The 16,673-nt window shown below is 35.2% G+C and overlaps 1 protein-coding gene across 1 annotated transcript in view; it reads left to right on the top strand.

Moving 5' to 3' along the window:
- Positions 1–16,673, top strand: part of FMN2 (formin 2) — a 163,396-nt gene that overhangs the window by 28,091 nt on the left and 118,632 nt on the right. Inside the window, exons 3-4 of the mRNA XM_068395923.1 lie at positions 5,162–5,309; positions 10,949–11,010. Of these exons, the coding sequence (XP_068252024.1) occupies positions 5,162–5,309; positions 10,949–11,010 (210 nt within the window). The remainder of the gene's footprint in view (positions 1–5,161; positions 5,310–10,948; positions 11,011–16,673) is intronic.

Genomic DNA, 16,673 nt, shown 5'->3' with positions numbered 1-16,673 from the left:
AAAGTGCTACTTCCTCCATATATTACAGTATTATGACTGACTTGCTGTTTTTCAGCCTTGGAAGGCATCTGTGCTCACTAGTACAGCCAAAGGCAGTACAAGCCGAGAGCCATGTTTAATCACTGCTCTGGTTCTGTTGGTGGTCAGACAGAGCTTTGTTACTGAACCGTTCCTCAAAAAATAAGCCACTTTCCTCATTCTTGATAGTATTGATTTCTTTATTTTAAAAGCTGCTTAAAATAAAACAGTCTCCTGCTGATAAGAGCATTTTGAGGTAGTCCAGCTCCAATTTCTCGAACTAAAACCTTGCTTGTCCAATTAACTCTTTATATGCAGTGGGAATGTGCAATTGGCTTGCTTTCATTTTAGAGGTTGTATATTATATATTTTAAATTTACGTATATTATATATATTAAACTTCCTGAATGGAAAAAAAAAAAATTCCTTCCATGCACTTGAAACTGTCTAAATGAGAAGCAGTTATACCCAAATGTGGAAGAAGCTCTTCGGAGCTCTTAGCCTGGAAAACACCTTCTGAGTCATGGAGTTTGGCCCCTGCTTATCCCAAGTACCAGAAAATGTAATTCCTCTATGAGTTTATCTAGTTTCATCTTAGATGCAGTTATACTTTTTCCTCTTCCCATTTCTCCAGCTCTTACTATTGGAAGGCTGTCCACATCCAGACTGATTTGATGAGTAGGAACATTCTAAGTACCACTTTGTGTTTACTCCTGGCCCATTTATACCTGTCTGTGGGCATGCCAACCTTTCTGTCCTACCCTCTTCAGGATAACTTTGAATGTTTGGGGCTCTAGTGAAAAATTTTTCAAGTTTACTATTTGAAAATAAATGCCCTGCAACACAGGGCATATCATGGTTTAACACAGGAGCCATCAGGGAAGTTAGTACCAATTCACTCTAGTTTAAGAAAGTTTAGAGGTGCTGTTAATGTGCTTCCCCCATCTACTGCTGTGCTGAGCTGAAGAGCAGAGGCTGCTCCTGATAGCAGCATGCCTCTGCACTGCCCCACCTTTCCCATCTCACCACGTGTGACCTGACTAAACTTTTTTTTTTTTTCTTGAGAATTGTCAAAATACTTCTGGTCAGACTTTTTTCCCCTTGATTCTCACATTGCCAATTCATGCTTTTGCAACCAGTTTGGACAGATGTGTATACATTTATTGCTGTTTCAACTCAATCCCTTGTACCTCTTTTAAGCATTTCTCATGATGGCTATCTTTGTCCTTTGAACTGGAAGCAGATAAACAATTGATTAAAAACTGAAGTGTCGTTGAACAGAAGGTCGTATTACCTGCATATCTCCAGGAGCAACACAGCTGCCAAAAGCATAGATTCAAAGTTGCACATTGTATTCCTACAGTCTGGGATGTACTAATCTCTAATTCAGTCTGGCCTGGGGAGCAAACCTGGTCTCTCTGAAAAATGTGACCCCTTTTCTGAAAACTCAAGGTCCACCAGTATGCCTTCTGATATTGGCTGCAGGTCTAGCTCATGGCCCTAGTTCTGGGTCCACCAGCATCTTTCTATATGTCATTTGCTAGAGGCCCTTATAGTTTACAGTGTTGGCTTCCATCTTTAAAGATTAGCAGGAAACCATATCTTTAGTTCAAGCAGTGAAGGAACATAATTAATGTTTAACATACTGTGTACCTGAAATGTAACACTGTGGTACACGAGAATGAAAATTTCTTACAAAAAGCCGTTCTTCATGCCTACTGAGAGCTGGCTGGGAAGAGAGTGAGTTAAACTACAGACCTGACTGACTGTGGCTCTATTCTAAATGCTAGCATCTGTAAGTGGTAAAATGTGTATTGATTAAGTACCATCAGATCCTGCAGGCAGTTTGCCTCGCCCATGTGCGACTGCTCTGCAGTTTTAAGAACCAGTGGAAAGTGCTGTGTAAGGATGTGTGGAAACGAGAACTCTTCTTGACATCATGTTTAGTGCACTGGACTCAGACAGCTTTAAGCTTTCAATGTCTGCCCAGAAATGAGTCCAAATAAATAAGACTGGGATCATTCATTACAAGGATATATATATATATTTTTTTTTCCCAAAAGAAGTGCTTAAACAGTAAATAGTGGAGTTTGAGAAAGAAGTGGAAATTCCAGATGTATTCAAAGCTTGATCACGGTAAGAGTATTCATGGGCTGTACTTACAATGATATCTAGTAAAAACTGTCTCTGAAATGAAAAGATTAAAGGGGAAAAAGTTGGACGTGGAAATCCAGGTTTGTGGATGCTTGTATTATAGTTATTAATGTTAAAAGCAAATCAGTTTTTTTTTTTATTTCGATTATTTTGCTTCTTTTGCTTGAATAGTATTTCAACATCATAGAACTGGCTGCATATATCTTTCTTCAAAATGTTCTTATAGTCATACAAATTTATGGACTGATCAGATTTGGAAAAAGAGAAATGAGATGGGTTAGTTTATTAACTGACAAGGAGCTTAAGACAAAAGGTAAAAAGGATTAGATTTTGGACAGTATCTTGAGTGAGTAGGAATTAGGACATTCGAATGATTCATCTCTCTTGAAGAGCACAAAAGTGGAGACAGGGTTAATCTTTCCCATTTTAAGTGTGGTTTAAGGACTATCAACTTGAAGTCCAGACCTTCAGACTATGTTTCTGTCATGAGGGCTTTTCATATTTTAAATTGTTTTTAAGTTCACAAGTAATCTGAATGTAGCTGTTGTTAAATACTTTGTTTATGTGTTGAATGCAGATGCATTTTGGTTGCAGTGCAAGTCCCTTCAAGGCATTTTTGCAAGCTTACATTTACCTCTGTAAATTTCTGTTAAATGATGAGTCTATTACATCATCACGGTCTATGTTGAATAGTGAATGAAAAGAATCCCAAAACAAAAAACAACACAAACCAAAGAATACTTTTATACTAACATACACATCTCCCATGCTGGGTTGGGAGTCGGTTATGGAGTTGTGTGATGTCTTAACATATAACTGTTCATAGTTTATATGCTGTAAATTCTATCAGCAAGAACATAGATACTTCATATTTTATTACCATGATAATGTATCCCATCTGTACAATAATTCTGAGACATACCATGTTTTTCTTAATACATCTTAATTAATGTAGATTAATCCTATTTCAAAAATTGGTTGTTAAATGATTGTACTGTATCTTTCAAGAACTTACATGGTAACATATCATGTCCAGGAGCAGTTTAACTGTTTGTCTTCCTCATTCATGCTATGTCAATATTATCTACAGTCTGTTGTCTTCTGTTTTATTGCACTATAACCCTATATGTAATCGTGTTGAAAGTCGGCTGTGCTTACCCAGCTAAGCCACTGTAGAGCTTGTTCTTCCTTGTGTTCCCTGGACTGTGTAAGGTAGTAGAGTGGGAAAAAAATTTTATTCTGGTTTGCCTCTTACTTTTTTGAATCTTATTTTCCTCTGTGTTTTTGAGATTAGGATGGTGAAGAAACAAGACAAATAGCAAAATACCTTTTCCTTTTCTTTACACAGTACATACAATACTGGAAATTAGGCAGAAACCAAAAAATACGTATACTCTGAAAAGCTGGAATTAGACAAAGGGAAAGTACTAAGTTACTGAAAGAACTGCATTTGTCAAGCCTGTTTGGATGTTCAAATGCAGTAACACAGTAATGGGAAAAGGACAGGCTTTTCAAGGAACATAGCATTCAGGCCCTTGTAAAGAACCTGATTTGATTTTGTATTAACCTTTTTATCCATTTATTTTTACCTTTATCTAAGGTCTGTGTATGTGGCTGGATTTTTACAATGTTTTTCATTCTGGAAAGATCTAATGATTTACCTTTGACCCTGACTGTTTGAGACACCCTCTGTAAAACAACATGTTTTACTTTATAGCCAGCATTTGTCTGTTCAAAGTAAGTTGCTCTCAATAGAATATTATCACTCTTACCACATCTTATTTTTAGGCAAGTAGAAGCTTAGTCACATGGAATAGCGATTATCCCCAAAAAAGTGTTAAATTATTTTTTTCTTCCCCCTGCATGTGTCTTCAATATTTAGTATCTGTGTAAAATTAAAAAAAAAAAAAAAATTTTAATCTAAAAATGAAATACGCAGCAGGGCAAATATATATTACCAATGTTTTACTCAGGCAATCGCATGAACAAAGTGTAATGAACATGATCTTTTTAAGAAGATATTACTGTGTGATATGACTGTATTTTCATCCTGTGACTTGATGGTTTTTTTCCAGTTTTGTACTACAATATTTGCATGTTTCCAGATCACTTACTAGGATACTCATGTCATTGCTGTGATTGATCCCTATGGAGCTTACAGTATTATAAAGATTTAATCACAAGGTGTGCATGTTGATGCATACTGGGAGTCACAAGAATAACTACTTGACTTATGGTCAGCTAAAATCCTTCTGTTGGCTTAAAGCATCAAGTTTGCCCTAGTTTTCATCAGACAGTCTGGATGTCTCCTGTTTTTAATAAGTGAATCAAACTCAAAGCTGTCGAGTAATAAAGGATATAATCTGATTTGAGCCCAGAGGATGGAGAATACTTTTAGCTGTTGGTTTGTTTGTTTTTTTTATTTTATTCTAAAAGCAAACCCACCTTTTTAGCTGCCTTTCTATGAATATGGAAATGTAAATGACAAAAACAGGGTTGGAAAGAACAAATATCTCATTTTAATTTATGCAGAAATAATCCTACTTCTTTTCCTTGCTTGTGCATTTGGTGTAAAAAGATTACATAGAGTGTGGACTGAAATATTTTTCTCTAATCTATAAACTAGCCATATGTGAAGTACAGTCATGATGGACAGAACCTGTTATCTCTCTAAGGAAAGAAGTGGCTAAGAGTTCCTCATGCTCAAAAAAGTGCTGAACTGTATTCTAGCAAGTAATTGTGGTGTAGATAACTAAAAGATTTGATTGTCTATTGTTAATAGAGCTAATTCCAAAACTGAAACAATAAATTCTTTTAATATAGATTTATGTTAAGTCTTTGTCAGGAAATGAAGAGCATAAAACCAAGTCTGTCTTGCTATAGCGGTTGACATTGAGCTATTTGTGTTGGAAACTAAGGCTTTGATATTTTGAGCTTGTCTTTCTATCTGAGCTTCTCAACTTTTTTTTTTTTTTTTTAATAACCACAGCAAGACCAGCTTTATACTTGGGCTGCAGTTAGCCAGCCCACACATTCATCAGATTACATTGAAGGAAGCTTTCCAAGGAGAATTCCATCTGTGTGGCCCCCACCCAAACCTCCAGATGAAGAACAAAGACTCAAAATTACGGAAGAAGGTATAGTTCTTGGACACAGACGAGATATATGTATCGTAGCGGGGGGAGCTGCTGTCTTTTGGAATCCAAGATACAAACTTAATAACTTCTAACAAATACTTGATTTTGAAAATCTTGGATTAACATCAGAAATAATGTTAGCTAGTGTGAATCTAATGAAAAATGTTCAGCAAGAATGCATGCTTTTTGTTAACAACCAAGATGTGCACCTGGTATCTGCTGACTAATGGATTTTACCAGGTACTGTGACCTTTGTTCTTTTCCAGTTTACATACCTTCAGAGCCATGAAATACGGGTACTTTTCTCTTCTTAAAAAATATGGAAAACTTCAGAAGCCCACTGGTGGTATACTAAGAGTTATTACAGTGATGTAAGGTATTCCTTTGTGGATTCAGCAGTCACCTGCTGACAGAGAGGTAGAAAAAGTGTATCTGAAAAATAAATTGGGGTCTTGTTTACAAAGTCAGTTTATCTTAAAATTCTACCAGCCAAATTTCTGAAATTGTCTACATACTAATTAAAAGCTTTGTTTAAGATGAGAATTAAAACAAAACAAAATAAATAAAACCTCTTGTAGCTGACAAAGAAACTTAGAAGAGAATTTCAAACCTGTTTTCTGTTAGTAGTGTTGATGGGCAAATACCACAGGTTCTTGGAGGCTTAGCTTTGCATTAGTTAGCATTCAACGGCTCTCAACACTTTTAGGCTGCATTCATCCCCATGACCTCCATGGAGAGCCACTGGGTATTCTCAAATTTTCCATTTCCTACCACTCCTTTTTTTCCCATGCTCAGATTTGAAGAATTAAGTCATTATTTCAACAAATCTCTTTGTATTGCTTGAAGGCTTTGGGTGGAGTTAATTTCATATTTGCTTCTCTTTGTGACTTCTCTACCACTTCCTCTGGAACATGAGCAAAGTATTCCTTGTATGGACACCATTTATCATGGCAACACTTCACTTTTACTGGTATCACTTACTTCAGTGTTCACAAGCAAAATAAGTGATGCCAACAAAAATGCAATACTGCTATATTATTCTGTTTATGCTGTGGCTTTTAACAAAGCAGCTCTATTACTGGTCAAGGAAACCTTTCTGCATCCATCTCACTGATGCAATTCAGGGTGTGGAACGCTGCAGTACTGGACTGTTGGGCTAGTCCAGTTTTTGACTAATGATCTACTATTTTATGCTTTATTCAATGAAAGTGCTGTCATACGTGGTAGTAGAATTCATTGCCTTGTACTGTGAGAGGACAGGTTGTGTTGCTCAACTTGAAAACTTAGCTAATGGACATGTGATCAGAGTATTTATGAACATACTCTGCAGTGGAAAAACAAAAGAGTGACTGTTTTATTATTTTACTTTGATGTTTTAGCCCAGCAGAGGCTCTTGCAAGTTAACAACAATTTTGTTGCTCTAAAATCTAGAAGAACATTGAATACACAAAATAGTTTGAAATGTAAAGTTTTTTACTATTTTTACCAATTCGGAAGAATATTTATACCAAGAGGATAATACTAGTAGTTCTTAAATGTATTCATTTTATACATGGTTTGTTTCCATCCTATGTTGTTCTGTTTAATATTATACCTACTACATGGATGTAATGTGTACAGTACTTGTCTGTTCCTCATCTCAGACACTGCCCTCTCAAAAACTGCAGTAATATTAAGAAAACAGAATCAGAAGTAAAATGGAAAATTGTGTGTTGTGACTATTTCTACATGGAAAATAATTAGTTCTCAAAATTTATTTGAGGTGCTGACACTTAAAAATATTATTGAATTTTTGGTTTTTTTTGGTCTGAATTTGCAGTGTAAGGCATGGAGGAAAAAGGAAAAATTATAATTGTTCTGAATACAATTCAGGTAGATAAATATTTAACTTTTTGTTTGACTGTTCGCATGCTTGCCATGTGGAAGAACCTGGAGGTGAGTGGTGTTTCACGTGAAGCCTGAAGGTTTAACACCTTCCCCAAGATTTATAACTAAATTATTTTACGTATATGTGCCTTTGAAGGGGGAGGGGGCAAGCATTTTTTTAAAGTGTTTAAATTACTCTGTGTAGAGTACCTGTATTTTGCATTATATATCATTACTGCTGTATGGATTAAATAGATACAATATTAACATTAGAGACCATGGTTTATCAACAAAACCATCCAATTTAGACAAAAGTGTAGATCCAGAGAGGAATGTAGCAGGATATTTTTATATGTAGAGTTTTTATTCTTTTTATACACATGTTAGCATGAGGACAATACTAGGCCTTCAAGTTTTAAGTAAGGCGAGAGGAAATTCTGCAGGGTTTTATGTAATCTGTTCCTAAATTAGCAAAGTAGTTAATAATCTGTTTAATATAGGCTATATTAAAGAGTTTTGCTTTGTGCTCTGTGTCATGTGGAGTGTTGGTGGGTGTGAGGAAAGGGCTATTAGAGTGGTTGCGGGGGAGGGTTTGTCAGGTTGGTTGGGATATTTTTTAGGTTGCCTATTTATCAAAAACTGAAGTTTGGAAACATCTAATATGAATTCGAGTTCAAGTCAGCAGGTGCTTATGCCAAAAACATTTTTCAGTTCTGGATTCAGAAAAGTTTTTGGACAAAATGAGTCAACATCACCAATAAGATCAATGTGTATGCCACTAAATTTCATCTCAATACTCAAAATCTGTTTCTGTTTGTTCTTATGGTATTTGACTTTACCATTCTCACACCCCACACATTGCCTGAATCTAAACAAAACAGGGTATCTAAAATTCAATTACTTTAAAGCTTTGCTGATGATGTTATTCCACTTAACATATAGGAAAAGGCAAGTATGCAGACACTAGAGCCCAGTCATCTTGTCTCCCATATGACTGTCCTAACTACCTGGGCAGAGACTCAAAGATCATACAACTTCTCCTGCAAAATGAAAGTCCCAACACACGAAATTTCTGTGTGGTTTTATACCCCAGAATCTAAATTAATCTCTTTAACAAAACTACGCTTGTCCAGACATTTATCTCCTTTGTTTTATGAAAAATGAGGAAAAAAAAATATTTGGTTTGGGTTAAAGGGAAGATTTCATTCATTATATAGCACTTTTTTCCTTTCCTTAACTCTTTTTTTTGTTGTTGTGGTGGGATTTGGTTTTGTTTTTTTAGTTTTGCTTAACAAAGATAAAACCCTGTTAGTTTGCTGCAAATAGATTGTATTTGCTGAATTTTAGCAAACTAACCTTTTAGTGAACACTAAAGTGTTAATACTCTTCCCTTTCTTTGGAAGAGACATTAATAGCTTTTACCAGAAAATAATCATTCACTGGTTTTGGTGGGGTTCTTTTGGTTGCAATGAGGAGCGAGTATTCAATCCATTAACAGCATCATGAATTTTCTTCAGTAAATGGGCTTATCTGAAAGTCAGCAACAAGATATGATTTATCCATACTAAAAATCTGTCAAAAGGTCTGTCAAAATGATGAGTTATTTCCTGTTAATGACAGGCTATCCTCATCCAGCTTTTTATGATTGGAAACAATTCTGTCAGATGAGACTTGAAATGCTGCTTTAGTAAGCAATTAAATACATAAAAAGTGTTGAGGATTGTTAATTTTCAAGGGGTAGCCTTGCAGCATGACTGCCACTGGCAATGAAGCTTCCACCTTGTACATCTCACCTCCCAACAGCTGGGGTTGTCAGAAAGCTGTAAGGAGGCCAAATATCTAGGAATTATGAATCCAGAGGTTCTGAACCACAACTGCTTCACTATTCCTGCAAATGGTCAACAGATTTGCCTGCTGTATAGTGGTACCTTTAAAAGATACAGGAAGGATGTGAGATGCACATGTTCTCTGAGCAGGTATAAGAAAAATATTTCTGTTCTTGTCCTGTGCACAAAGTTAGGCTATGACCAGTTAAAAGAGGCATCAGTAGCAGTAGCTACTAAGCTGGTTAGAGATCTTTGCACTGAGCAACTGCTGGGGGTATTTTGTTGATGTTTTTTTTCTTTTTACTGGTTATCTCCTATCGGGCAAGGAAACTGAGGCACAGAGATGTTGTTTAAGGTCAGACAAGAAATCTGTAGAAAGTTCAGAATGGAAACCAGAGCTTTTAATTCAAACCCTGTGCTTTTACTACAAGACTCTCTCTTTCCCATAAATAAATTAAAAATAAGTCTTTGTTACTCTCTGCAATGGCTTACCAAAAGACTTGAGGGTCCTGAACATGTATTGGATTGTTACATGCTTGTGTCATTTCCAGCACAAAATCTGTTATTTTATCCAGCAGACAATCAAAATACAACACTGTAGAAACAATGCAGGAATGTACAGTACATGCCTCTTACTGAAATAAATATTAGCACAATCAAGGTTTTCATGTAATTTTTTTTGTACTTAGGTTTGAAATTTTTTTATTAAAACAGAGATCTCAGACTACTATTTTTAGATGGAATAATTGTTATCCAGGTTTTAAAATAAGAAAGGGAATCCAGTTGCGGGGGGGGTGTTATGTTTTGATGCCCATTTTCCAGGTAAAATGTGAAGATAAATGTTCTTAGTCCCACCGCTATTTTATTTTTCATTGTCACAGTGATAGCTGGAGATCTGTAATTCCATTTAAAATTATCATTCTGGGACAAATTTTTTTTTTTCTCCATTTAAATACAGTAATTAAGTGAATGAATGCTTAAATATTCATTAGGAATCTCATTAGTTATTCCAAAGTAGAAAAGAATTGAAGAAGATACCGCTAGAATGGAGTACTGCTGTTTAATTTTTCAATGTAAATGAGTAATGTGGTCAAAATTCAAAAAGTCAAATTAATGCTGGTTCTACGTCCAATGTGGAATGCGGAATTCAGTACAAAGGTGAAGAATTAATTTTGTATCCTCAGCTCTATGTCCCCAGTTCTCGGAAGCTCTGACTGTACACTTCCACAATAAGTGTACAGTCCCAAAACACCCCTTTGTAAGACTGAGAATGTAGACAGTGAATAATAAAGCTAGGATGAAATTGAGATTTCTCAAAATATATTTGCAATTGTGAGGCCAGTTGCATTCAGGTACACTTTTAAAATGGGAGTTTAGATCTGTATCGCTATCTGACCTATTGTGGCGATCTCAAATTTTGATGGTAGGGCAGAGGAGGGCCAGAGGAGATGGAAAAGACAAAATAGCTGCCAACAGTCATCATCCTGCTTATGGGCTCTTTTGGCCTTTTGTGAACAAACGCAATCTGCAGACCTTAAGGACAGAAATATTTCTCAAAAAGAATGGATGGGAAGAAGAAGCATGAGAACTTTTCCTTGACCTCCTATGGAACGTATATAATAGAGCTATAAGTAACTATTTTCCTTTGAGTCAGAAATTTTGAAAATCAAAATGGACTTCTTTCAAGTTTTATGTGCCACACGTTTAAGTTAATAGCATTTAATGTTGGATCATAATAAATATATTGCAAATTGAGATCAGGCTGCCTTTATTTATGCATACAACCTGTTCATTTAATTTTAGATTGATAATTTGGAAAGTGGGACAGTTAACACTTTTCTTTTTAAGTCTACCCTCTTTTCATGAAATTATTTTTAAAGTTTTATATAAAAAATTTAATTGATGTATCAAAATACACATTAATATCTTTCTTCTTTTCAAATTCAGAGTTGAAACCTACTGTCCTAGAAACAGAGAAACTATGCGTAGACGATGTTCAGCGGCTACAGGTAAGATTCTAACTGAAGTGTATGTCTATAATTTTGTAAAAAGACTGAAAAGCAGTACTTCAGACATTTGTGCAATAGTTTTGTGTACTGAATGTTCTGAATGCAAATATTCAGAAGTATGGTTTTCATTCTAAATTTTTATTTCAAAATACTTACATGCTCCATAGTGTATCTAGGTACAGAGATTCAAGGTTCCTGCCTGCCTAAGGTGATTCTTGTAAACTGTTATCGTTCACTTCCCTCAGAAGTAAGTTAACTCTTGGTTCTGGAGGTCTGATGGTGTTACTAAGGAACAGCAATAAAAGATCTGGTTATATTAGCTAATCTACAAAAGTTCATGTGAATAACAGTGGCAGAGATTTTTTTTTCTATTTCTGCACTGACACTTATAGGTAGCAGGTGAACAGATTTAGGGTGCCATGCTGGAGTTCAAAAGGAAGTAATGTTATACTGCTACAGTGGAGACTTAGTCTGCATTGGGCTCGTTCAATGCAAATGGAGTCTAATTTTTTTTATCATGTCACCATTCTTTTTCTATTCTTTAAATGCGGTGCAATTTGACATAGCTGAGGAACTTCAATTTTTTTTTCCTCAAAAGACTTGCTTATTTTCTGTGAAAGCTCTCTGATCTCAGGTACCAGACTTATCTTACTAATGAACAAGGCTATTCAATTGTTCTGGAAGTCATGGAGAGGAAGGCAAAGTTCTGGTTTCCTTCAGTCTTGTTTTGGAACAAGGAGTGGCCAAAAGCTCTTAGTATCTGTTTTTTTCCTTTTCCCCTATTTTTTTTTTTCTTGGTGGAGTATGTTTTTTTTGTGGCTTTTCTTTGGTTTTGGGGGTTTCGTTAATGACTGGATGGTTCAAGCATCACTGCATTGAGCATCATTCATGAAAACGATCAGTGATTTTCTTTTGAGGGAGAAAATAAGGAATGCCTGGTGAAATGCGTGCTACTGATCATTAGACCTGCAAATTTAATCCAGGTTCAATCAAATATTTTACGAGCATAGGTGGGCAGAGTAGGTATATTGCCTTTATGGCTTTTGTCTTGCCAAATAACATTAAAGGAGTTCTACTCACTTACGTAAATTCTTCTACCTCCATAATTAAAAACGTTTAAGAACTAGAGCCCATTAATTAAAATAAGATCACAAAATTATTCTACATTGCAATATTTAAGTTTAAACTAAAATATATTTGTCCCATGATATTTTTATATTTCAGTCACACAAGTTTCAGTAGCAACGCTTTCTAGTATTTCTTGGGAAAAAGAACTTTTTCCTATACTTCCAGAAAGGTATTGTATGTAAGGGGCATATTTAATCTGTCTCTAGGATTTTAATTCATTACAAGAAACAACCTATATAAAAAGACCTTTTTTTATTGGAAACATAATTAATGGAAATAGGTTCGTGAATGCTTAGGTACTTTACCTAAAAGAAACTGATTCTTTTGCTATGAGAATGAGGTTTAACTAGCAGCATTAGAGCACTGTTTGATTGCTTGAGCAACTAACATTTCCTTCAGGTTGTTTTTTTTTTTGTTATTTTTAAAACTAGCCTGTTATGTTGTCTAATTACTGAATTGCTTTTGCTAGTGGTGTTAGTGATCGCCCCTCCCTCTTGCTCAGTGTTGATCTCTTATGACAATAATGTGAACTTCTTCTATTATGTACTATTATTCATCAATGAAGAGCAGAAATAACAATTTTAAATGCATGATCACCTCACTTGCAGAAAATCATCTGAAGTTTTTGCTATATTATATCATCATCATTCCGATTTATTTTGAAAATCAGAGTGGAAGTTATTTGAGGAGCTATATGTGTATAAAATGTTTTCATGTCTTCAAACTATTTCTGTACAGTATTCTACCTATCAATATCTATCTCTATCAATCTATAAAAACATCTAGAAATTAGAATGGTCACACTAACTTTTTTCATCATGTTTGTAGGTAAATCCTTTACTGCAATCAGATCATTCTTGGTGTTACTTGTACTTTTTTTGAAGTGATGAAATACTATGAAATATTTCTGCTAGAGATCTAGCCTCTTTTATTCTTTGTCTAGCTTGTCCATAGTTTTTGTTTCTGAAGGAAGCAAGCATTGGCTGAAGCTGGTCAAGTAGGTGATTTTTCTCTTTCCTTTCCATACCTGACAAAGGAAGAGAGCCCTAGTGTAAAATTTGAAACTCATCAACTAAGTCTACTTATAGGCTTCTTCCCTCTCCCTTTCCTGGGAAAAGATATTTTCCACAAGCTATTAAAATAATTGGAGATGGTCAATATTGACATCGAAACAAATGCCAATGTAACATGACGCTGATAATTTATCTCACGTATGATAAACAGTTAACTAAAAGATTCAGAATAATTCTAAATTAAAAGCACAAGTAACAGATACATAGAGCCTGGATTCTACACTTTCTTGCCACTGGAAGGGGCTTATTTTATATATCCTCTCCATTTCCTTACCTTTATAATGTTAGACATAACCTTCATATTTTGGAGCACAATCTCCTAAAGTTTTTAAGACTACTCTTTTGAGTCCAAAATAGCTAATTTCTAAAAATTACAGTTTAAAAAATAAGGGTCTGGAGGTGTGCTTGTTTTTAGTGCAGGAATTGATAAACAGAGGAAAAAATAAGAAAAATTGGCAACTGTTTCAAGTCCTGGTTTTGAAATGCCAAAGAGGAACAACAATGTCCACTTAGTCTTCCCAGTACGTACAGAGAAAGCTTTGATAGGCCTAACTCCTTTAGTGAAGGAAGAAGAGAAAAGTTGAACATCCTAATTTAGAATCTCTGGCTTCAAACATTATGTCTAGATTTGATAGCTCTACTTTTGTGCAAGAGCCAATTTCCTTACTGTTCCACATCCCTGTTCTTTTGTGGTACCCTTGCAATTTTCCCTACGTTTTAAGTCAATTTTCTTTTGTTTACATGGTAGGTAAAAAAAACCTTAGCAGAAAGGAAAAAAAAAAAAAAAAAAAAAAAGGCATAATTGTAAAATGAGTACATGAAAACTGGGCTTTGGTTAGTAGTGGGACATTACAAAACCAAAAACCTAAAGTTGTTTGGAAGTCACTTAAGTCATATAACACAACAAGGGATTTAGTATTAAAATATTTTAAATTTCTTCTTTTTTTGATCGTTTCTGATGAGTGCCTATTCTGAGTACCAAACAAATTTAAAAAGAAAGCCCTCATTACATTTATTTAAAGGTCAGCATCCGGATGTAATGAATTCTTCATGCCATTGATGATGGCCGGTCTCTGTAATCCTGTCTCAGGAGATGAGGTTTTGCCAGACTGTTCCAATTTCTAGCAGTTTGGTTATGACACAGTTTACACTGAGTACTTAAACTATATTTACAGTGGAAAAGCTTGCCATTCAAGAAATTCTTATGCCTGTAATGTTTCCAGCTCAGTTGTTCACTTTGGTTTGGTTCACCCCATTTAAACCAACAAATAATCCCTCAACAAAAATTATATGCCTTCTTGGAAGGCCACGTACTTCGACTGGTAGTAGCAACCAGACAAAATTTTGGCAGTTTTCAGGCACAGAAGACAGATTTATGCTGTGTGATCTATTGGTGCACTTTCCAACAATATCATAGGGAAACTATTCTAGCCTTAAAAACCTTAAATTACAGGACATGTTTTGCCATGTTGAATATACTTTCCACTTTGAAAACATTATAAACTCTTTAGAGTATTCCTAACTACCATACTTTGCTGGTAACCCCTCTCTTAGCCTTTCAGCAGGGACCTTTTTTCTTACTCTACTCTTTAACTACAGATTATTATAACTCCTTAGGGTAATAACTTAGTGATATTTGAAATGTCCCAATTTTGACAGTAATACAAGAAAAAAGGTTGTGAAAACCTCTAAGATAATCAGTCTGTTTAGAAAATATAAAACTTTGTCGGGATTGGGATTTACTTTTCATTATTATAAAATGTCACAGCTAGACTTTGTATTGGAAACATGTATGCTGCTCAAAACTCTTAAACAAAATTTCAGAAGGATGCTTCTTTTTAAGTGAAGGTAAGATAAAGAAGGTAAATGTAAGATTTGTCTGAAATGGTGAAATGATTCTACTACATGTACAAAAAGAATAAAGTAAAAAAAAGAGATTTTTGAATCCTGTTTTAGTTTGGTATTACATGGCTTTCATCAGGGTAGAGGCAAACCGTAGATGAGACTGGTTAAACATTGTGTTCAACAGCAATTAGAGGAAAATTGGGAACGCTTCCTTTATGAGCTCCCAAACCATTCTGTGGTTGTGGCTCTTTTTAGACTGCTTCATTTTGTATGTTCATTCTTGATACATTTGTTCAGAAGGACCCTGTGATCCTGGGAACATGTGCCACTCCTCTTCTGTCCCTTCACTACTTGCCAGGTTACTTTTTGTAAAGAGGAAGAGAAGGCCTGGGGAGGCAATGAACAGTTCTTCTAAGACATTTCCTACAATAGTATAATTGCTAAAGCCTTAGATTTCAGCAGGGGAAAAAAGGAACACATTTAGGTAAAAAGAAAAAAACAAACCAACAAAAACATACGACGTGTTCACAAGGATCTACTATATTCAATTGTCTCATTGGGAAAAGAAAGGAGTATGAAAGAAGCAAACTTTTTTGGAAGTTTTCCATATGAATCAAATGATAGTGAAGTTTGTACCTATTGCATTTTTCAAAGTAAATACTATAGCTAACTAATGATATCTGTCCTGACACATAGAATTGGATATATTGTTTTAAGGAGAACTGTATCAATGTAAATTTCCTGCAACATCATGCCAGCATACCCCAATCTCGGAAAACAAAAAACTAAAAAAATTCAGAGGCATAAATCTGTTTTGTTCTTATCTTGCAAAAAAAATAAAGCCAAGCTTGCAATATGTGGTGTGCAGGAAATTATGTTCTAAGTGAAGGTCCAATGTGTAATGTTAGAATTGGGATATCTTAGCTTAAAGCGGGTGAATATCAGGAAGCATATGTAAGCAGATAGTGTTTTCTTGTTAGCCTTGAGAATAAATTATGCTTTATCGAAAATGCACAGAAAGGAAACAAAGTGTGTGTGAAGCAAGAGATGATAGAAAACTGGCAGAAGACTTTACTCATGGGGTCATAGGAATGGCTGAAGTGCAGAGCATTTTGCTCAGGCAGTAAAGGGGAGTGAAACCTCTGTCAAACTTCACTCCAGGACATAAGTGCAAATCAGGTATACTTTGCCTTTTATGTTCATGTTAATGAAATATAGTTCTTATGCAGAAGTTTTCAATTTCATTGACAGAAATCTGTCTCTGATTCTTGATATTAGAACTTACTCTTCAGTTTAAATGTGCTACAATTTTCAGGTTTCTTTTTGGTTTGTTTTTAGAAAGCCTAATAAGCATTGATAGATTTTTCATGTTCTACAACTCTAGCAGATTAATTAATTAAACTTTTTAAAATATGAAGTGAAGTTCTCTGAGTTGAGACCTCAATATAATTTAAACAGAGATTGTCTGTTCTTTTTCCTATATGACTAGTAGCTGAACTTTGTGATTAAAACACTTGTCTTCTAATAATGGGCCGAGGGGCTTGGGGAGGAGTGGCTGGAAAGTTACCTGGGGGTGCTGATCGATAGCTGGCTAGACATGAGCCAGCAGTGTGCCCA

Source organism: Nyctibius grandis, chromosome 1 (genome assembly GCF_013368605.1).
Source record: "Nyctibius grandis isolate bNycGra1 chromosome 1, bNycGra1.pri, whole genome shotgun sequence".
NCBI lineage: Eukaryota > Metazoa > Chordata > Aves > Nyctibiiformes > Nyctibiidae > Nyctibius > Nyctibius grandis.
Note: the sequence above shows the minus strand (reverse complement) of the source record. Positions and strands in the feature narration are given on the sequence as shown.